Genomic DNA, 24000 nt, shown 5'->3' with positions numbered 1-24000 from the left:
TGCCCTGCTGTAACACCGTTAGTAATAGCTTATAACATTTTCCCTATGACAGATGTTAAACTAACTGGCCTGTAGTTTCCTGCTTTCTGTCTCCCTCCCTTTTTGAATAATAGTAATTTCAAAATAGAAGTCACCTAGCCAGATTCAATGCCTTCTAAGTTGCTGAGGAAAGTAAGTGAGGATTGCAGCTCTGGCTGCAATTTTCCAAATTCCTTAGATAAGGGAATGTGCCAGAGGAAAGGAGGATTGTAAATAGTCTCCTGTTCAAAAAAGAGGGAGCGGGATACACACTGGAATGAGAGGCCTGTCATCCTAACATCAATGGTGGGAAAACTTTTGGAGGCAATAATCAGTGAATCATTGATGCCAGACTTGGTCAAAGGTCGTCGCTCTCATTCCACCAATGCAGCTCTTGTCTCCATATTTGGATTAAGACTGTAATGAGGTCTGGAGCTAAGTGGTATTGGCAGAACCCAAACTAAGTGTCAGCGAGCAGGTTGCTGCTTAATGAGTGCCAGTTGATAACACTTTCAAACTGATAATTGTTGGATTTGTCTTGCTTTTGTGAACCTCCAGAAAAGGTTGCCACACTTACCCATTGCAATTCATTTCATTTGAATACTTCCTGTGACATGATAAGAGTCAATTCTTTTTCATCCCCTTCTGTTCTCCTGGCTCCATCCAAATTGAGTTTGAGGCAGTCCCACCAATGTTCTGATTGGGCATGGATCTACAAATGGAAATCATTCCCCTCGCCAGGGACTATAACCACTGGATTGGCAATTTGAATCAGAGGAGCTACAGAAATAGCTGGTTTGGAAAATGGAAGCAGAACTCCCACCTTGTTTAGCCAGTTTCTCTCATGAGCTTCAATTCTGTATCATTTCTGTAGCTTTACGATTGTTGAAGTCTATTCTTTGCAACAAAATAGGTCGAGACTGCAGTCAATTTGCCAAGAGTTTGAAACACAGATTCAAACACTGGCCGATGTATTCAGGGTTAAATGAATAAACATATTCTCAGCCTGGGATTAGAAGAGATTCTTTGTTACACAAGAACATATTTTCTCCTTTACCCTCCTCTCCACTCCTCTCTCCCTTCTCAAAGGCAATTAGGGATGGGCAATACATGCTGGCCTTGCTAGCGACACCCACATCTTGTGAAAGAATTAAAAAAATACTTTCTCTCCTCTTCTCCTCCCTTCCCCTGCCCACTCCTCTCCTCCTCAACTCTCTTATCTCACACCTCTCTCCTTTCCACTCCCACTCCCTCCTCATCCTTACCCTCACTCTCCTCCCATCTGCTCTTCCTCCAATTTTTTCCAACATCACATTACAATGGTCACATTTTTTAAGCTGGGTTAGAGGCCATTTTATCACCATGTCAATGGTCTTCACTCTTGATTTTAATAATGTATTAGTACCTGAACATGCCAAAAACTCAGAAAGGGCTCAATCTCAGCAAAGAACACAAATCTCTGCATCTATTTGCACATATGCAAGAGAATAAACTTAGAGACGCACCCATGAGAAGATTAAACCAAAACAAGGCTATTCTGTTAGACAACAGTTACAGGCTGATATGTACCACCTGCCAGATCTAGCAGTGACCTTTGCAGCTCTATAGTTTTACATTTGAACTACAGAGCTTGATAGAAAAATAAAGCCTAATATAAATGGATTCTTTTTATACATAATGGCTTTGGTTACTGCACCTTGGACATGATTTCCAATATAGCTACAAACTAAAATGTCTGAGTCGCGACACCACGTTGTCACCACACCTCAGGCTCCTCTGGGACCAAGGTACAACGTAGACCACTGAGCAGCCCAGACTGAAATCTCAGTGTCTCAACTTGTTGATTTTGCTATTTCTTGTTAAAATAACAAAACGATCATGACATATGGGTTAGCCTGAGGGATTTCCTGACATCTGTAAAATCACAACTGGTGGCTGAGACAGCTCATTGGCCCTGGAAGATTCTTCAAAGTCAAATCCAGTCTGGAGGAGTCAGCTGGGGAAACCTCAACACTGGACAGCTAACCTAGCCAGTAGAGTTATCCAGCACTGACCCCCCTAACTGCCCCAGTGGCGATACCCAGCACTGACTCCTTTAACTGCCCCAACAGAGATACCCAGCACTGACCCCTCTGACTGCCCCAGTAGAGGTGCCCGGTGTTCTCACCTTATACAGAGAGTGGGTAAATCTCATAAAATGACAGCAACAGCATCCTGTTGAACATAGACCACATGTTGGATCTGTGCGGGGAAAGCTTGCCTCTCTCCTAGTCACCCTGCGAATCCCCAACAATCTCAAACAGATTGATTGGGAGAAATTTTGACATTTCATGATCATAAAACAGGTGATAACAATTCAGCCGCCGGTACATAGCTCACACCGTTTTAACCTTCACTGACACAGTGAGTCAACACATGGGGAGAGATACAGCTGACATGGTATCAGAGTGCAGTGGCAGTGCGTAGGGATACAGTAAGCTGAGTGTGGGGGTTACAGCTGGCAGGGTCCGGGGGCACAGCCGGCAGGGTCCAGGGGCACAGCCGGCAGGGTCCGGGGGTACAGCCGGCAGGGTTCGGGGTTACAGCCGGCAGGGTCTGGGGTTACAGCCGGCAGGGCGTGGTGGCACAGCTGGCAGGGCGTGGCGGCACATCCAGCAGGGCGTGGGGGCACAACCAGCAGAGCGTGGGGGCACAACCGGCAGGGCATTGAGGCACAGCCAGCATGGCGCAGGGGTACAGCCGGCAGGGCGTGGGGGCACAGCCGGCATGGCACAGGGGTACAGCCGGCAGGGCGTTGGGGCACAGCCGGCAGGGCGTGGTGGCACAGCCGGCATGGCACAGGGGTACAGCCGGCAGGGCGTTGGGGCACAGCCGGCAGGGCGTGGGGGCACAGCCGGCAGGGCGTTGGGGCACAGCCGGCAGGGCGTTGGGGCACAGCTGGCAGGGTGTGGGGGCACAGCCGGCGGGGTCTAATGGTGTCTTGTTGCAACCTACACAGAGATGATTACAATAATCAAACTTGAAGCTATACATGTGGAATCAGCTTCCCCCTTCCCCTCAAAAGATGATCAAGGGAACAGGAAAGAAGTGGTGGTGGTGGGGGGGTTGGGGTGCTTGGTGGGGGGTGATGGCAGAAGCTGCAAGTTGAAGAGGATTCAGAGTTGATAAAAAGTTGTGAGTAAGGAAGAGACATTCAGCATCGTATTTTGAGTTGTCCTATTTTTAGTAGCTATTTGTTAGTTTGTACGGGTGGATTTTTGTGCCAAAACTTAACTTATAAATTTCAGAACAAACATTGATTTCAATCCAAGTGCACAGCAGGATGCTTCTAAAAAGTAAATTGAAACAATTTCTATAGTTCTGAATGAGAGAAGTATCCAGGTCCTAATGCCCACGTCACCACTTGAACCACGCTCTGAGCATTAAAAAAAGAATTAGTACAAACCATGGGTCAATCATTAATGTGAAGCCTGAGCTAGTCAGAAGGTGAGACACTACAGAAGCAGTGATATTACCAATTGTTCTCAACATTCCCTAAACATCAGTTTCCTATTAAGATTGACTCACTCTATGTGATATCAAGAAACAATTGAAGGCACTGGATATCACAAAGTTTATGGGCCCTAATAACATCACATTGTAATACTGAAGAATTGTGCTCTAGAACTAGCCACTCCCCTGGCCAAACAGTTCCAGTACAGCTACAATACAGGCATCTACCCAACAATGTGAAAAATTGCCCAGTTATATACTAGCCAGAGAAGGCAGGATAAATCCATCCTGGCCAATTACCATCAGTCTATTCTCAAACATCAGGGGAAAATGCTCCGCTGGTTGGAGTTATATCTAACACAAAGGAAGATGGTTGTGGTTGTTGGAAGTCAATCGTCTCAGCTTCAGTACATCACTGCATGAGTTCCTCAGGGTAGTATCCTGGGCCCAACCATCTTCAGCTACTTCATCAATGACCTTCCTTCCATCATAAGGTTAGAAGTGGGGATGTTCACTGATGATTGCACAATGTTCAATACCATTCGCAACTCCTCAAATACTCTCTCCACAGATGCTGCCAGATCTGCTGAGTTTTTCTGGCATTTTCTGTTTTTATTTCCGATTTCCAGTACCCTCAGTATTTTGCATTCATCGTTGAGTTGTTTGTTGATTTACTGCACAACTGCATATAGCTCCTTTCAGAACACAATTTTTTGTAAATGTTGGTAAAATTTTCCATTTACTGATGACTTCTTTATGCTCAAATCTATAATTAGCTTTGTTTAATCATCAGTAATTCTCCAACTTACAGTGACAATAATCAAAATATATTCAAATTACTTTACCTTCAAAGTAAACCAGAAGTTATGAAGCAATTTCTTTGTTAATCAGTTTAACTCTGACATTTGAAAGGGAGAATCATATCTGCCAGTCTTCTCTCAAATTACCACTTTTCAAGATTGCTCACACTTCACACATAGACAAAGTAATGTCATACATGCAGCATCTTATGTGGGCTATCACAAAATGCTTTGTCTTGGCAACGTTCATCGTATGTCTAGTAAATTGATAGGCTATGAAAATTTTAGGTTGATAGATGCTACTTCAAACCGAAATCAGCCACTGAGTGGTGCAATAGTAATGTCACTGCACGAGGAATCCAGTGGCCCAGACTAAAACCATGGTCATGGGTCAAGTCCCACCATGGTAGAATGCTGGTGGAACATAAATTCCATTAACAAATCTGGAATTAAAAGTAAGTTTTAGTGATGGCGATCATGGAACCACCATTGATTGTTGTAAAAACCCATCTGGTTCACTAATGTCCTTTAGGGAAGGAAATCTGTCGTCCATACCTGACCTGACCTTCATGTGACTCCAGACCCACAGCAATGTGGTTGACTCTTAACTGCCCTCTGAAATGGCCTAGCAAGCCATTCAGTGGCATCAAACTGCTGCAAAAAGGAATGAAGCCAGATGGACCACCTGGCACACCCAGCCCTGTTGACCCTGCAAAGTTCTCCTATTGAACATCTGGGGAATTGTGCCAAAAGAGGGAAAGCTGTACTCAGACTAGTCAAGCAACATAGTCATATTCAATGAGAGTCATATCTCACAGATAATGCCCCAGACACCACTATCATCATCCCTGTGTATGTCCTGTCCCACTGGCAGGACAGACTCACCAGTTGTGGCTGCACGGTGGTGGGACGGAGTTGCCCTGGGAGTCCTCAACATTGACTCTGGACACATCAGGTCAAACATGGATAAGGAAACCACCTGCTGCTCACCATCTACACTCATCGCCCCCTCAGCTGACTGAATCAGTGCTCCTCCATGTTGAACATCGCTTGGAGGAAGCACTGAGAGGGGCAAGGGCACAGAATGTACTCTGGGTACAGACTTCAATGTCCAGCAACAAGGGCAGCTGGGCAGCATCAGTACTGACAGAACTGGCCAGGTCTTAAAATACATAGCTGCTAGACTGGGTCTGTGGCAGGTGGTGATGGAACCAACAAGAGTGAAAAACATACTTGAACTCATCCTCACCAATCTGCCTGCTGCAGGTGCATCTGTCCATGACAGTATCGGGAGGAGTGACTACTGCACAGTCACTGTGGAGACGAAATGCTGTCTTCACACTGAGGTAACCCTCTGTTGTGTGGCACTACCACCGTGCTAAGTGGGAAAGATTTCGAACAGATCTAGCAACTCAAAACTGGGCAACCATGAGGCACTGTGGGCCATCAGCAGCAGCAGCAGAATTGTACTCAAACACAATCTGTAACCTAAAGGCAAAAGGCTCTGAAGAAGAGTTATACGAACTCAAAATGTCTGCTCTGTCTCTCTCTCCACAGACGCTGTCAGGTCTGCTGAGATTTTCCAGCATTTTTTGTTTTTGTTACAATCTGTAACCTCATGGCCCAGCATATCCCCAATCTGTAACCTCATGGCCCAGCATACCCCCAACTCTACCAGTACCATCAGCCAAGGAATCAAAACAAAATACTGCGGATGCTGGAAATCTGAAACAAAAACAGAAAATGCTGGAAAAACTCAGCAGGTCTAACAGCATCTGTGGAGAGAAAAAAAGAGTTAACATTTCGAGACCGTATGACTCTTCCTCAGAACTCTGAAGAAGCTCTGAAGAGTCATACGGACTCGAAACATTTTTTTTCCTCTCCACAGATGCTGTTAGACCTGCTGAGTTTTTCCAGCATTTTCTGTTTTTGAGCCAAGGAATCAATGAAGAGTGCAGGAGGGCATGCCAGGAGCAGCACCAGGCATACCTAAAAAAACTGGTGAAACTACAGCACAGGACTACTTGCATGCAAAACAGCATAAGCAGCAAGTGATGGACAGAGCCAAGCGATTCCACAACCAAAGGGTCACATCTAAGCTCTGCAGTCCTGCCACATCCAGTCATGAATGGTGATGGACAATTAAACAATTGAGTGGAGGAAGAGGCTCCACAAATATCCCCAGCCTCAATGATGGGGGAGCCCAGCACATTAGTGCAAAAGATAAGGTTGTAGTATTTGCAACCATCTTCAGCCAGAAGTGCCGAGTTGATGATCCATCTCAGCCTCCTCCTGAGGTCCCCAGCATCACAGATGCCAGACTTCAGCAAATTCAATTCACTCCATGTGATATCAAGAAACGGCTGAAGGCACTGAATACTGCAAAGGCTATGGGCCCTAACAATATTCCAGCAATAGTACTGAAGACTTGGGCAGACGTTTTGAAGCCCCTTTTCCCATGTTTTGTGTGTGTGCAAAATAAACCAACCCTGTTACCTTACCTTATCTTGAGTTTGCTGCGGGGTTATTAATAGAGGATTAGATCACTCCAAAACTGAAGGGTTAGGAAAAAACACCACACCACTTATAAAGGAGGAAATCAGAAATGAAAAACACCTTTCTGTTTACAGACAGGTAATGAGAGGAGAAATCAGGGCTGTTCGAAATTAAACCTCCTCCTAAATTCTGTTCTTGCCCCCTCAAAGGCATCTTTTCTTAGCATCACCACAATGTCTTCCTCACCTCCCTTTTCCTTCCCTATGTTTCCAAAGCATGTATCCATGAATATTAAGCAACTAGTCTGTTTCCATTATAGGATCAGAAGGAAATGAGAGGCTTTTAGCAGGTACAAGGGGAGCAAATCAGCAGAGGTATTAGTGGAGTACAGGCAGTGCAGAGTGGAGCTTAAGAAAGCAATTAGGAGAGCAAAGTGGGGATATGAGAAAGCTCTGGCTGGTAAAAGTAGAGAAAATCCCAAGATATTCTGTAAGTACATCAATGGGAAAAGGATAACCAGGGAAAGAGTAGGGCCCATTAGGGACCAAGGGGGAAATCTATGTGTGGAGCTACAGGACATCGCTAGAGGGCTGAATGAATATTTCACATCCGTCTTCACCCAAGAGAATGAGGATGAAGGTATGGAACTCGGGGAGAGACACAGCGAGGTTCTTGAGTAAATTGATATAGGGAGTGACAAGGTATTGGCAGGCTTAAAAGTGGACAAATCTCCAGGTCCGGATGATTTGTGTCCAGACTGCTGAGGGAGGCAAGGGAAGAGATCGCAGGGGCTCTGACCCAAATTTTTAATTCCTCTCTGGCCACGGGGGAGGTACCAGAGGACTGGAGAACAGCTAATGTGGTTCTACTTTTTAAGGAGGATTGTAGAGATAAGCCAGGGAACTACAGACTAGTGAGTCTCACGTCAGTGGTAGGGAAACTATTGATGAAAATTCTGAAGGAGAGAATCTATCTCCACTTAGAGAGGCAAGGTTTGATCAGGGATAGTCAGCATGGTTTTGTCAGAGGGAGGTCACGCCTAACAAATTTGATTGAATTTTTTGAGGAGGTGACCAGGTGTGTAGATGAGGGTAGTGCAGTTGATGTAGTTTATATGCATTTCAGCAAAGCCTTTGACAAGATCCCACATAGGAGACTTATAAAGAAGGCAAATGCACATGGGATACAGGGTAATTTGATAGGGTGGATTAAAAATCAGCTTAATTGTAGGAGACCGAGGGTGATGACAGAAGGATGCTTAGTGACTGGAAGCCAGTGTCCAGTGGCGTACCACAGGGATCTGTGCTGGGTCCCCAATTATTCATCATTTATATAAGCAACATAGATGACTATGTGGGGAGTAGGATTAGTAAGTTTGCAGACGACACAAAGATTGGCCGGGTGGATAACAGTGAGGTTGAGTGTCTTGGGCTACAGGAAGATATAGATGGGATGGTCAAATGGACAGTTAAGTGGCAGATGGAATTTAACCCTGAAAAGTGTGAGATGATACACTTTGGAAGGAGTAATTTGACAAGGATGTATTCAATGAACGGCATGACACTAGGAAGTTCTGAGGAACAAAGGGACCTTGGCGTATGTGTCCATAAATCTCTGAAGGCGGAGGGGCATTTTAGTGGGGTGGTGAAAAAGGATGTGATTGCACTGGAGGGGGTGCAGAGGAAATTCACTAGGATGTTGCCTGGGATGAAACATTTAAGTTATGAAGAGAGGTTGGATAGACTTGGGTTGTTTCCGTTGGAGCAGAGAAGACTGAGGGGCGACCTGATCGAGGTGTACAAGATTATGAGGGGCATGGATAGGGTGGATAGAGAGCAGCTGTTCTCCTCAGTTGAAGGGTCAGTCACAAGGGGGCATAAGTTCAAGGTGAGGGGCAGGAGGTTTAGGTGGGATGTGAGGAAAAACCTTTCTACTCAGAGGGTGGTGACAGTCTGGAATGCGCTGCCTGGGAGGGTGGTGGAGGTGGGTTGCCTCACATCCTTTAAAAAGTACCTGGATGAGCACTTGGCATGTCATAACATTCAAGGCTATGGGCCAAGTACTGGTAAATGAGATTAGGTAGGTAGGTCAGGTGTTTCTCACGTGTCGGTACAGACTCGATGGGCTGAAGGGCCTCTTCTGCACTGTGAGATTCTGTGATTCTGTGATTATTACCATTACATCATAGTCCCACAGGGCTAGCTGTGCCCATAGCTCACCAGCCTTTATTCACTGCACTTGATGTGATAACATACATGCATTGTTAATGCGTCTTTCTGTTCCTCATATTCCTTCTGGGTTTGCTCCTATCTAATATGGTTCTTCTACATTTTTTAATACTATCCAACACTCTGACGTTTTGCACCAAACTCCTCACCAGGTCAATAATGTGCCTTCAATTCCAGGAGTTTCAACTTTAGCTAACATTCTCTAATGAGGAACTTTATCCGATGCCTTCTGAAAATCCATATAAATAACATCTTTAGACATTCCCCTGACCACAACTTGAGTCAACTCTTCAAAATATCCAATTAGATTTGTCATGCATGACCTACCCTTTTCAAATCCACACTGGTTCTCTCTGATTAGCTGAATAATTTCACAGCGTTTAGTCACCCTATTCTTAATTATAGATTTTAATAACTTCTCGTCAACAGGTGTTAGATTAACTGGTCTATCGTTCTCTGGTTTCCCTCTCTCATCATTATTAACTGGTGAAGGGACGTGTGAAAGTTTCCATTCTGAAAGAATGGTTCCCAAATCGAGAATTTTTCCCAACACATTTTATAAAGCTCTGATTAGATCACAACTAGAGTATTGCATCCAGTTCTGGTCACCACACTTTAGGAAGGATGTGATTGTCCTTGAAAGGGTGCAAAGGAGATTTACCACAATGGTTTCAGGTATGGGGGATTTTATCTACAAGGTTAGGTTAGAGAAGCTGGGGTTGTTCTCCTTGAAGCAAAGGAGATTGAGGGGAGATTTGACAAAGGTGTACAAGATTCTGACAAGTTTAGTTGAGATGGACAAAGAAAAGCTGTTCCCATTAGCTGATGGTACAAGGACTAGAGGAGCCAGGTTTAAGGTTTTGGGTAAGTGAAGCAGCCGGCCTGTGAGGAAGAACTTTTTATGCATCTAGTGGTAATGGCCTGGAAATCACTGCCCGTGAGGGTGGTGGGAACGATGATGATCGATAATTCCTAAAAGGAATTGGATGGGCACTTGAGGGAAATAAACTTGCAGGACTATGGGAATGGAGCAGGGAAATGGAACTGGTTGGATTGCTCTACAGAGAGCTAGTGTGGACTCAATGGACCAAATGGTCTCATTCTGTGTCATAATGATGCTATGTCGCTATAATATTTGTGTGTTTATGATTTTCATAGCAATTAAGTTTTCTATGAAGCAAAGGCTGGTCCTTGTATATGCTATATATAGCCACATTAATAATTATATCCTAATAACAGAATGATGCTTATTGGAGGCCACAAGTGATGCCCAACACATTCTCCTTTCTCTTCTGATTGGTTAAAAATTCCAATGTATACAGGCTAAATCACTTAGTCAGATTATTACAAACTAAGAAATTAACAGAAGTCAGTTGCTTGTGAAAACCACATAGAAATAATAACATGGGAAGCAGTGGATAAGGCAATAATGCTCATCTTGTAGAAAACCATTCTGTCCAAGGAACAGGACTTCAGGGTGAAACACTTCGCATTTAATTTTACAACAATGTGTAAAGGTGGGATATATTTCAGTTCACTCTGGTCTTTTACATCAATGTGTAAAGGTGGGATATATTACAGTTCACTCTGGTCTTTTACAACAATGTGTAAAGGTAGGATATATTACAGTTCACTCTGGTCTTTTACAAGAACTAACGACTAAAGCAGAATTTCACAGTTCATTTTCACTTCAAGAGCCTCTGAAGGGTTAGAGGGGTCTCTCCAGATGCAGGAGTGTGAAGGAGGGACTGCACACCACAATATGAGAGAAGGACCTTCTCAGATACAGGAGTGTGAGAGAGAGACCGCATGCCACAATATGAGAGAGGGAGCTTCCCGGATACAGGAGTGGGACAGAGAGAGACACTGCACACCACAATATGAGAGAGGGACTTTCCCAGATAGAAGAGTGAGAGAGAGAGACCACACACCACAAAATGAGAGAGGGACCTTCCCTGATAAAAGAGTGTGAGAGAGAGACCGTACACCACAATATGAGAGAGGGACCTTCCCTGATAGAAGAGTGTGAGAGAGAGACCGCACACCACAATATGAAAGAGGGATCTTCCCGGATGGAGGAGTGAGTGAGGTGCCACACATAGGCGACAGTGTTGTCAACTACACACCATCAGAGGGCCCAGCAGATGCGGAGTAAAGTTCTTGGACAATTTGTCACACGTAATGAGAGATGAAATAGCTGCTAGAGCGTTGACAATGTGAAAGGCCAACGCCCCGACTAATTTCTAGATCAGATACCTGATCTGACTCCAATTGAGAGTTTCTGCTGTGAAGGTCAGTGAAGGAGACCAGCTCCTATTTTTCACACCAGCTACTTTAAAATTTCATGAGCCAGAGAGACAGAAACTCGCCCATCAGCATAAAGGTACCTTCAGATTTTCATACTCATACATGGCACAACACGACAGTTTACACTTAAAAGTTGAAGTCTGAAAATATATAGGGTGGTATCTCTAGATGGAAGTGCTGGGATACCATGGTCCTCAGACTCTTGCACTGACCCTTCCAACATTGCAGGCTCAACAGGTGCCATGTGACCGATTATCTTCATGGGGCTGTTAGATTATCTGGGGACTGGAAGACCCTGGCCTGTCCCTGAGCCCCTCACAACAATCCCAGAGAGGGCTCAGGCCATGGTTACATCCTGGCATTGCTCCAAGTGGTTATGTGGAGGGGGGAGCTGCTCTAACAGGATGTCGATTTTCCACAGCTCTTGTATCAAAGTTACAGCAGAGAATGAGGTGAGAACTACCTTTCCCCCACTTCACCCCCATAACTACCCCCCGTTAAATCAAACAGCACCAGCATTGTATTGAGGGACTGGGTCACTCTGAACTGTAATCCTGCTCAGACCCTTCCCAAGTCCAACACTCAGCTAACCTGGCTGTCAGCTCACCAGGGGTTCCACCACTGCACAAACTAGGACTTACTCAGTGGGTCTGACGAGTGACAATGTGCCTAATCTCACGGTTAAAGATCCCATTGGATTCCGGATTTTCTTCACTGCTGGTGTCTTAAACAGGGAGAACCTCCGGAGCAAATTAAAACCTGTGAGGAAAGACAGAGTTTTAATAAACCTTAACTCGCCTGATGTCTGGGCTTTGCAGAGCTCTCTAATTTTCTACTTTCTTCCCTTCAGTCCTAAGGTAGCTTGGGGGGTTCGATGGACCACTACAACCTTCACAGCAACAGGGAGGTGCTGTCATCCTAATTTTAGATGCGGATCAGGAACTAGGCCTCCACCGAGGTTCAGGGCTGCCTCCAGCACAAATATAGGCCCAACTCTGAGCCCAGCGCATCAGAGGAGGGAACTCGAGGTATGGCCTGTAAAAACAGCTGGCATGCAGAAACACCGATCTTGTCTTCTACCAAGCAAGAACCCTCACAATCTGAGTTATCAGTGATTTTAGGGCGAGGATGCTGCACAAATTTAAGTAAACGCCTTTCTCACTAAGTGAAAAGAATCACTATCCATGGGAGCTGCAATGCGAGGTGCAGCTTTACAAACTTAGCTTGAAATGTTTCTGCTTCTCTGACTCAGTGACTCAGATATGTGCACCTCCATGTTGTAGGACTGTGAATTTGGCGAAAATGAAAACAACCTGCACTTATATAGCGCCTTTAACAAAACAGACCAAGGCACTTTATGGGTCTGTAATCAGGCAAAAATTCACATTGAGACAAAGGAGGAGATATTAGGGTTTGCATCTTGGACCAAGGGATAGATTTTAAGGAGCACCTTACAGGAGTAAAGAGGTGGAGATACGGAGAAGTTCAGGGAGAAAACTCCGAAGTTTCAGGCCTAGGCACAGCCACCAATGATGGTGTGAAGGAAGTAGGGATGCATGAGAGGCCAGATTTGGAGGAATACAGAGTTCCCAGAGAATTATACAGCTGGACGAGTTACAGAGACAGAAGCAGAAGAGATGCCATGATGGGATTTGTAAACAAGGATGAGAGTTTTAAAACTGATGCATCACTGACTGGGGAGGCATTTTAAGTCAGTGAACATATGGGTGATGAGTGGACAGGACTTGATATAATGTAGGATTCAGGTAGAAGAGTTTTGGATGAGCTCAAATTTCTGAAGGGTGAAAAATTCAGGAGACCAATGGAATAGTCAAGTTTGAGATAACAAAACATGGATGGGGGTTTCAGCAGCATGGAGGTCCTTGATATAATGGTGCGGGAGTGGGAAGAGGAATCATTATAGGACTCCATTACAGTATGACTGAATAGGTCAGTGTGGAAGCAGACAAGGACAATCACTGAGCTGGAAAGCACAAGGATACGTGTTGGTGGAGGATGGTGTGGTCAACCAAGTCAAAGCTGCAGGTTAGCTGAGAATGATAATGAGTGATAGTTTACCACAATCAGAGTCACTTCGGATAGATAGATAGTCATACCTTTGATTAAAGTCATTTTGGTACTGCTGCAGGGGCAGGAATTTAGTTGAAGGGATTCAAACAAGGAGTTCTAGGGGCGACAGGCACAGTTTTCCAAGGACACAGGGGTCAGGGGTGGTTTTTCTGAAGAGTTGGTGATGAGGCAGGTTTGAAAGGGGAGGGACAGAACATGAAGAGGGAGAGAATCATTAACAATATCATGCAACATGTGGGCCGGGAGGGGAAGGTGGATGGTCAGCTGTTTAGTGGGAATAGGGTTGAGGGAACAGGAGGTGGGTCTCAGGTACAAATGTACAAACTGAGTTCAAAGAGAGCATGAGGGGAGATAGGAGAGAAACTAGAGAAGGATGAGAGTTCAGGACTAGGACTGGGATGGTGGTGGGGAACCTGGAAGAGGCTTGGCCTGGTAAGGTATAAGAGAGGGAAGCAGCAGAGACAGCTGCTTGTTTGGTCAATCTTAGTGGCACAAAATTTCATGAACTCCTTGCTGGAGGTGGTTGCAGAGGGGACTGGGGAGAGGGGTTTAGTTTGCAGTAGACAAGAGAAGATAGGATTTTTCTTTACTTGCCAGCATGATTCTGGAATAGTGAGCTGTTTCAGCATAGTAGGACCTGACAGTGCTTTATTTAGGCTAGCCAAATCTGGCAGTGACGGCTAAGCTCATTGTCTGCCATAAACATTCTATTGGACTGAAGGAAGTGAAGCCCTGGCTCACACCTAGGGGAATGGCCAGGGTGAGAGAAGGGGGAATGGTTTTAATGGGAACAAGGCCATCATAGGCAGAAGTCAGAAAGTAGATCTGAGAAATGGGTACATAGATTTGCAATGACTGAAATCGAGGAGTTCATTGTGGGCAATACATGCTAGCTGCCAACTCATGCCATGTCATTGTGTGGGACACGATTCAAGCTAATGGGTCATCAGCAAAGGTCAGGAGGGATTGTGGCCCATGCTGACAATGAATGAGTGACTCTGAAATGAGGTACTTTACCTGAAACATTAACATATTGCCCCTGGTTCTGTAACTTCCATCCATCGCCATGTACACGTGGGCACGGAATATCTAGAGAAGAAAAGTCCACGAATGACTCCAAAATACTGTTACCATAACAAAAGTGTATAATTATATACAAGAAAGAACTAATTTATTTAGTGCCTCTCACAACCACAGGGCATCTCAAAGTGCTTCAGAGTCAATAAAATGCTTTTGAAATGTTAGGAAAGTGTGACAGTCAATTTGTGGTCGTCAAACAGCAATGAGATAAATAACAGTCAACTGTGATGCCCTTGTGGTCAAATAGCCTGCCAAGCACCTGATGCCTAGGTTGAAATATGAAGAGTGGACCTTGGAACATTATCCTATCAGCTATCAGTACGGTCTGGAAACAAGAGACCAAACCCAGCATAACTCTCAATACGAGTCATGTTTGCATGATTTCACCAAGATGGTTTTCTCATGCTCAGTGCCAGCGCGTTGCCATTACCGATCTGCTGCTCTCTACAGGCCAGAGTTTGTCTTTATGCACATGTTACCTGGTAAGGAATGAGCCCAGTGGTCAAACAGAAACCCTGGTCAGCCTGAACTCTGTCACTGTGGACTGAACAAGTCGAAAGTCTGAAGTCACAATTCACTGCCGGGAAGCTCGGGTCAGAGAATCCTGGTGGGAACTAGGACTGTCAACTCTGCTTGGACTGATTCCTGGAGGTGTTATCACATGACCCTCCCACCTTCACCCATCCCAACCCCACACTCCTACCATTGGTTGACCAACATGTCCATTATTAGAGTGCCCGCCTTCCCCTACTGCATGGAAAGCAAACAGACTCAGCTGACTGACTCTTAGTCAAACACTCTTTGTCCCATCCCCAATATCTTTCTAACTGGTAGGCAAAAGTATTCAAAGTAAATGGGGAGACACATTTTTTATTGCCCCTGTAATTGTTCTGGAAACATGCCCTGAACTCCTGGAGAGTCTAGGATAATTCCTGGAATGTTGCTAATCCAAGCTGGGAACTGGGAGTTGCTGTGAAGGTTATTGCTCTGACTACTAACAGCCATTGGGCTGTTTCCCAGAATCCGGACTCGGAGATGTGTTTAGACATTCCAAGATAATATGAGGCTGTGGCTAAGCCAACTGAGTCCAGGGTTACAGTTGAGGCGCCTTTGGTAAACCCTGTATAAATGGTGTGTTACACTGAAGGATGGATCATCTCTGTGTTGATATAAATTTGCTGCAGCTTTTCTGTCTGAACTGGAGCCCAACAATGAGCTTGTGGAATGGGGAGAGAGTACAAAAGCCTTGTGAATGGGCCGCAGAATCCTGACTCAAGGATCCTAACCTAGTTCCTAAAATGTAACAGACAAAATATAATGGCAAGAAATCCCAGGACAACAGAGCTATTTTATACATGAACAGCACCAAAGTGTCCAATATGGTGGGTTTATCATGAGCTAGAAGGGCATCATCTGCCACGTTGTTATTGGCAAATAATCGGAGTCTGGAACCGGCCCCCAAAACAGGTATTTGGCCTACCCTGGACACAAAGGCCGGATTTTCATTCCCTATTTACCCTCAGAATGTGTTGCACCTTAAAGCCCTTTATTCTATGTGACCTTCAGTGTGATCATTCTCAGGAAGGGGATCAGGAGTTGTATCAATACAAGGTTTCCTTTTTTCTTCATTTCTTCGCCACTTCCTCAACAGGAGATTTCCCTCCATCCCCCACTCTATTCCCATTTAACTTTCTCACTGTTTTTCTCCCACTGTCTCTTTCTCCCTCTCTTTCATCTTCCCTCCTTCTCTCTCCCATTCTCTCTTTCTCTCCCTCTCTCTCTGTCTCCGTATTTTCTTCTAGGGCCAGAATCTTCCAGTCCTGCCAGCAGTGGGAAGCTTGGTGGGGGAGGAGGAGGGGGGGGAAGTTTAATTTGGTGGGAGGCCAAAAATCAGGGATGGACTTTAGGAATTCAGTCTCGGGACTACAAAGGCAGGTTAAAGGTGGGTGGAGGTTGCCGATGAACAGCGTTGGGATGTCCTTTCACATATGTTTACAAGTCATACATGCCCATTATAAGGCCAGCTCGCCAAAGGGAGAGTGCAGGGTGTCCGGTGTCCGGGGAGGGAGAGTGCAGGGTGTCCGGGGAGGGAGAGTGTCTGGGGAGGGAGAGTGCCCGGGGAGGGAGAGTGCAGGGTGTCCGGGGAGGTAGAGTGTCCGGGGAGGGAGAGTGCCCGGGGAGGGAGAATGCCCAGGGAGGGAGTGTACCCGGGGAGGGAGAGTGCAGGGTGTCCAGGGAGGGAGAGTGTCCGGGGAGGGAGAGTGCAAAATCATGAGGTGTCTATACAGAGCAGATAGGGAGAAACTGTTCCCACTTGTGAAAGGATCGAGAACCAGAGGACACAGGTTTAAAGTAATTAGCAAAAGAAGCAATGGCGATATGAGGAGAAACTTCTTCATGCAGCGAGTGGTTAGGATCTGGATTATAGTGCCTGAGAATGCAGTGGAGACAGGTTCAATCAAGGCTTTCAAAAGGGAAGAGGATTATTATCTGAAAAGAAAGAATGTGCAGGGTTATGGGGAGAAGGTGGGGGAGAATGTTAGAGGAATTGCTCCTTCAGAGGGCCGATACAGACACAACAGCCTGAATTGCCTCCTTTTTATATTATAACCATTCTATGATTATATTCTACATTTGCCTACAGTCCCTGAATGTCTAGATTGAGATCCCTATTCCCAGCTGATGTTAACTGAAAGTTATTGTTTCTGCATAGCTAACAAAGCCAGTTTGCCACCTGCTTTGCGAGTTTGAACATGCTTGCTGATCTCTGATTTATACCCTTCACTTATTCTGACTTATTTAACCTAACTCTGAACTCTGACTGGAAACATGCCACAAGGAACTGTCAATTCAGACTGTGCTCAGTCCATGGCAATGAACATTGAGAAGGCTGACCGAGGAGCTCACGTCTGCTCACCACCAGTTCCTCAATTTCCTACAGCATTCTCACAAAACTAGCAACAGGACAATCAATCTTTTCATTCTTCAGGTGTCACTATCATTAGCATGGTTGGCATGTGTGGCCCATCCCTGGGTGCCCTTGATAAGATGGTGCTGAACTACCATCTTGAAATTCTGCAGTCCCTGTGGTAAAGTGCTTCCACAGTGCTATTAGAGTCTGTCCCATGTCCCATTCCCACCCCGTGTTTATGTGGTCTGTCCCGTTCCCACCCCGTGTTTATGTGGTCTGTCCCATTCCCACCCCGTGTTTATGTGGTCTGTCCCATTCCCACCCCGTGTTTATGTGGTCTGTCCCGTTCCCACCCCGTGTTTATATGTGGTCTGTCCCGTTCCCACCCCGTGTTTATATGTGGTCTGTCCCGTTCCCACCCCGTGTTTATGTGGTCTGTCCCATTCCCACCCCGTGTTTATGTGGTCTGTCCCATTCCCACCCCGTGTTTATGTGGTCTGTCCCATTCCCACCCCGTGTTTATGTGGTCTGTCCCATTCCCACCCCGTGTTTATGTGGTCTGTCCCATTCCCACCCCGTGTTTATGTGGTCTGTCCCATTCCCACCCCGTGTTTATGTGGTCTGTCCCATTCCCACCCCGTGTTTATGTGGTCTGTCCCATTCCCACCCCGTGTTTATGTGGTCTGTCCCATTCCCACCCCGTGTTTATGTGGTCTGTCCCATTCCCACCCCGTGTTTATGTGGTCTGTCCCATTCCCACTCCGTGTTTATGTGGTCTGTCCCATTCCCACCCCGTGTTTATGTGGTCTGTCCCATTCCCACCCCGTGTTTATGTGGTCTGTCCCATTCCCACCCCGTGTTTATGTGGTCTGTCCCATTCCCACCCCGTGTTTATGTGGTCTGTCCCATTCCCACCCCGTGTTTATGTGGTCTGCCCCGTTCCCACCCCGTGTTTATATGTGGTCTGTCCTGTTCCCAGCCCATGCTTACATGGTCTGTCCCATTCCCACCCCGTGTTTATGTGGTCTGTCCCATTCCCACCCCGTGTTTATGTGGTCTGTCCCATTGCCATCCCATGGCCTGGATTTTTGCATCTGTCAGGTGCGTGCAATCAGCAGGCCCGGAAGCGGATGTGGCATCGCCCAGCCGACATGGGGAAGAAACATGATTTCACACCGGCTAGTCAGTTAACTGGCAGCCAGCGTGAGACACGCGCCTGGGGCGGAGGGGGGCGCAGGGGTGGGAAGAGGGTAGGCACCAAGACAAGTTAGGAAGTTAGGGTGCTTGTGGGTGGTTCACAACAAGCTCGCTGAAGGCTGACAACTAATGTGGAGATGCCTCAGGGAGCTGCAGTATTGTTCAAAGGATATTTGCAGACAGAAATATCACAGAGGCTCCCAAATGCAAGTACCAACAACTGACAACAATGCTCCTAATGCTTCAAACTTCAAACATCTTCCAAACATTTTATCCTGCCCTGGATCGAGAATGATGCAAAAACTTGAAGGCCACTTGGCTGATTGGCCCATGCACCAAGCGAAAAAGCACACAGTCCACTAAAAGTCCCGGTCAATTGGGGCTATAATTGGCTTAATTGTAACTAGAATTGTTAGCGGACACACTTCCACCTGCTGCGCATGCCTGCCGACCATGATATAGTGCGGTGTCACCCTACGTTTCCCACGCTAGGTTGGGTCCCAGCACATAAAATTCTGGTCCATGTTTCGGCGGTCCGTCCGGTTCCCGCCCAGCATTTCGGTGATCTGTCCTGTTCCCGCCCCGCGTTTCAGTGGTCTGTCCCGTTGCCGCCCCGCGTTTCGGTCCTCTGTACCATTCCCGCCCTGCGTTTCAGCGGTCCGTCCGGTTCCCGCCCAGCGTTTCGGTGCTCTGACCCGTTCCTGCCCCGCGTTTCGGTGCTCTGACCCGTTCCTGCCCCGCGTTTCGGTGCTCTGACCCGTTCCTGCCCCGCGTTTCGGTGCTCTGACCCGTTCCTGCCCCGCGTTTCGGTGCTCTGACCCGTTCCTGCCCCGCGTTTCGGTGCTCTGACCCGTTCCTGCCCCGCGTTTCAGTGCTCTGTCCCACGGAATGGTTCCAGTGGATTCAGAATTAGCTACATCCCCTTTACAGTGAATGGTCATTAATGGTTGTTGGTCTGATTGGAGACGAATGAATGTTAGGGCCATTGATTTTTATTAATTTTATTGATTTTTATTTTCTCCATTCAGGGCCTGGGTGTGTTGCTGTTGGGCGAGTGGTCTCACAGGTTCATGGGCAAAATGAAGATTTGGATGTATTGGGATTGAAGACGAGAATAAAGTACAACAAGCAGATTGTAATGTGATGGGGACTGGCTCTCTGACTGTCAAATTGCATTTAAGTTAGATAAATGTGGCATTTTGTACGTCAGTTGAACCAATGCCAAACATACTTACACCCTACCGGGCACAGAACAAAAGTTCAATGAGACTGTGGTGTTATCGGTCAGAATTTTCTTCAGGTCCAGACCATGTTGTCCTTGCGTAAGACATTGGTCAGTCTCACTTCGAATTCTGCGAACAGTTTGGTCCCAGAATATGGTTGTGACACTGGAAATGGTGCAGAGGATGGTCACAAGATGGGTACACAGCCTGAAACACCTTGGTTATTCGGAGAGGCTTAAACAGCTGAGACTGCTCATTTTAGCGATGTGTAGACATCAGGGAGACAGGGGTCAGACAGAGATATTTTAAAATAATGGAGGAATTATACTGATAGATGATTTAGCTTGGGGAGGACGAGGATCATGTGTATAAGTTACGCCAGAGTAGGATTAGGTGAGATGTTAGGTAAGTTCTTCTCTTTCCGGAAGATAGTCGTCCTTTTAAAGGAGTTTTTGCCTCCTGTGCTGATTGCTGACTCCCTGTAAACCTTGGGAAGAAAGTTGGAGGAGCTCCTGCTGGGCAGCGATCGCCACTGCAGTGGGTAGGCAAGTGGAACAGAAATCACAGCCAGAATGAGATCCTGGGATAGTTCCCACCCCCGAAAGGGGTCACACAGGAATTTACCTTTTGTTTTTCACTCAGTTGGCCTTAGGTTTTCAATCTTTTTCTGTGCTTCTCCCAGGAGATTACATAGCTGTGACGAGTGGAGCAGGGGGTGGGAGGGGAATTGGGGGGTATGAGGTTGGGTACGGTGGGGGTGGAGTAGGGGTGTGGGTGAGAGGTGTGAGTGGGGAACATGGGGATGGAGTGGGAGTTGGGTAGGGTGGGGGTGTGGGTGAGGGGTGAGTGGAGTTAAGGTGGTAGGTGGGATGGAAATGGAATGGAGGTGTGGGTGGGAGGGGTGGGAGTGGAGCTGGGGTGGAGGTTCAGTAAGGCGGTTGTGGTTGGGGATTGGGTAGAGCGGGGGTTTGGGAGGGCCTTGAGTGGAGGTGAGGTTGGGTAGGGTGGAGGTGGAGTGGGGGTCAGGTAGGGTAGGGGTTGAGTGGAGTTAGGGTGGTGGGTGGGGTGGGAATGGAGTGGAGGTGAGGGTGGGAGGGATGGGAGTGCAGTGAGGGTGGAGTGGGGGTGTGGGTGTGGGGGGGTGGGGAGTAGAGTGGAGGTGAGGTTAGGTAGGGTGGGGGTGGAGTGGGGATATGGGTTGGAGTTGGGTAGGATATGGGTTTGGGTGGGTGGGGGTGAGTGGAGTTAGGGTGGTAGGTGGGGTGGAAACGGAGTGGAGGTGTGGGTGGGAGGGGAGTGGGAGTTTGGGTTGGTGGTGGGAGTGGATTGTCATTCATCACTCTCCTTGCATCTGCTCATTGGACCCAATCTCAATCATATGTCACTGAGCCCTGATCCTGATCTTTCTCATTGGTCAGTGGCACCTAGTCCTAGTCACTACCCTGGTCCAGATAACTAGAACTAACTCCTGGTCCTCACACTCACCCCTGCTTCTGAACTCTGACTTCTAGTCCTGACACTCACCCCTGCTCCCCACTGACCCAGGAAGGGAACCGGGACCAGCAGGAAGATGCTCAATCTCACGTCAACAAAGGAGACCTTACCTCTACGTGTTGTCAATGCTTCTCCACTCAATGGCTGAGTTCTGATGGACGCCCACAGGATCGTGATCAAAACGGTCCACATTCTGCACCAATATCTGTCAACAGCGCTTAACCATCACCTGGAAGAGTGAGAGGATGAAGAGAAAGACAGGTTACTCGGATCCTCCAATCAAACAATATAGAAACTAACCATTCAGCCATCAAACCTCTGTGCCAATTAATCCCACTGCACTCTCTTATTCTTTTCCCATGGCCCTGTAAAATGCTCCCATTGAAGTATTTATCCAATTCCTTCTTGACTGTTATTATTGAATCTGTTTCCACCTCCCTGACAGGCAGCGCATTTCTGGTCACAATAGCTCAGAGCCAAAAATGTTCTCTCTCCGTTCTGATTTGTTTAGCTAATTACCTTCAATCTGTGCCTTCTGGTTACTGACCCTCCCACCAGCGGAAACAGTATCTCCTCAGTTAATCTAGCAAAGTCCCTCAGGACTTTGAGCAGTCCTATCAAATGCCCAGACGCAGCCATGTGGATACTCAGGGAGAATGAAGCTATTTTATTTCAGGATAGGAGGAGAATATGTCTTAGCAGTGTGCAGGGAAACGGATTGTCCCTCTGCCCACACCCTTGGTGACTGACCTCAGCCAGGACAGTTTCAGAGAGCCACTCAGCAACAGGGGCAGCAACAGTCTGGGGAGACAGCTACCCGTCAGATAACAGGATGTGACATGGGGTGGGAGGATGGGGGTGGGGTGGATAGATCAGACAGAGAGAGAAATAAACACACTCAGGGAAAGGAGAAACAGGCATTCTAATCCACCTAATAAAGCAACAGGCTTCAACCTTGCAAAAATCCACTTTCTCATTCCGCTCCTACAAGTGGAGTTATTTTAAATTTGCGCTGAATATTTTAATCAGAGTGTGCACCACGAAGTGAGCCACTTCCTGTACAATGGCCCAACATTCACAGGGAGGGGGATGGGAAGAATGTCCTGTCCAATTTAATGGCAGAATCTGATTTACACATTTTGTGTCTGATTCCCACCCGCGGTTGGATTGAGAGGCCGGTTGGCCATTGGGTGGGTAGGCCTTTGGCATCAGACTGCAACCAGTGGGGACAGAATAGAGGTCGGTTTCAGGTTGGGGGGAAGAGATCAAGGGGGAGGCAGGGGTGGGGGCAGGGGATCAGAGGCTGCAGATGAGGAGTGCAGGGAGTGGGGAAGGAAGGAGTCAGAAAAAACTGGAGGGTATGGGTGATCGAGGGGAAACACTCATGTTCCAGAGGCCCTGGAGACACAGGTGACCAGGGTTAAACCTAAAATAGAGAAAAAATGTGAGGCACACAGTTTCATTAAAACATTTAAATAACCAACTGGACTCCTGTGTGAGGATTGGTTGTCCTTCCCCAGTCGACCTCTATCAAAGTCGGGAGTGAGTGGGTTTGAGGCGGGTCAGATTCAGGTTTAAGATTTTTAAAAGATTTGCAGCCCACCTGGCCCCAGGCCACCATTTTGACAGACCAGAAGCAACAATGGAGGCAAGCGGATAGCCAGACCAGCAGGCTGTTTACTGGGGCATTTGCCCAGTTGTAACGATGAATGTCAGCCCCTCAAACCCTCATCTCTCAGTCCCCTCAACCACCCACCTACTCAACTCTACATGCCCCTATAAAGGCCATTAAAGTTTGATAATCTCTCCTCTATTTCTCTTGCTGGCGTTGGGATGCTTTCTCCACTATGAGACTGGCCCAATTAGTGAGACTCTGATCCAGCGTTTCACAATCAGTGGCAATCATCCTTCCTACATCTGTCTTCTACATCCTCCTCCATCCCAATGGCGATTATTAATCAAACCACCAGATTTCACCATCACATGATTACCAACTTCAGTTGGAGGTCATCACATGACCTCCGACCTTCAACTGCTCCACCCAGTCTTTTTTCCATCATCAACAACAACTTATCTTGATATAGCCCAACTAACTATAAGCAAAAGTATTCAACAGAAATTAGAGGAAACACACTTTAGCCAATGCCTCTATGATTTTTTCTTCTTGGTGGTCACAGTAGTGACCAGGAAGCCGATCTTTATTTCCTGGTGACTCCAGGACAATCCTGCAGGGTTAGTAACCTGCATCCTTAGCAGATATTGGTCCCTCCCTGTGGCTGAGCCCAGGCAGTGACAGAGCTTGGCATTCTAGGCAGACCCAATACCCAAACACACAGACTTTACAGCAGAACGCTTCCAATAACCATCAGGAGGAATGGCTGAGCTTGGCCTATTCCCCCAACACAAGTGTGGACTCAACAACGGTCTTTCCTGTGCTGCCCACATCCAGAGGGTGAAGTGCAAAAATACATTTTGTTGCAGATTTGAGAAATGCAATGTAAAGTGAGACAGGGGCTAAAGTCTGGCCAGGTGTCATAGGGTTGATCTTCAGATAACTTTTCTTAGTGGAAACATTGAACTTTATTTACAAGACAGCAGCAGCAGCCACACGTGTACATCCAACTCTATAACTAAAGAAGCACTCTCCCCTGTAGAGGCTCCCC

General features: G+C 46.8%; 1 protein-coding gene across 5 annotated transcripts in view; it reads right to left on the bottom strand.

The window, feature by feature from the left end:
* The window catches only part of col16a1 (collagen, type XVI, alpha 1), a 512937-nt gene that overhangs the window by 432250 nt on the left and 56687 nt on the right, over window positions 1-24000 (bottom strand). For 4 of the 5 annotated variants that reach the window (XM_041212846.1, XM_041212840.1, XM_041212847.1 and 1 more), the window contains exons 2-4: window positions 21448-21566; window positions 14450-14521; window positions 11983-12100 (exon numbers count right to left, since the gene is read on the bottom strand). In XM_041212846.1, coding sequence (XP_041068780.1) covers window positions 11983-12100; window positions 14450-14521; window positions 21448-21529 — 272 coding nt within the window. In that variant the 5' untranslated portion in view covers window positions 21530-21566. Of the gene's footprint in view, window positions 1-11982; window positions 12101-14449; window positions 14522-21447; window positions 21567-21653; window positions 21674-24000 lie in introns of those variants that run through there. The other variant, XM_041212842.1, reaches the window with a different exon arrangement.

The sequence above is a fragment of the Carcharodon carcharias genome, chromosome 19 (genome assembly GCF_017639515.1).
Source record: "Carcharodon carcharias isolate sCarCar2 chromosome 19, sCarCar2.pri, whole genome shotgun sequence".
NCBI classification, from domain to species: domain Eukaryota; kingdom Metazoa; phylum Chordata; class Chondrichthyes; order Lamniformes; family Lamnidae; genus Carcharodon; species Carcharodon carcharias.
Note: the sequence above shows the minus strand (reverse complement) of the source record. Positions and strands in the feature narration are given on the sequence as shown.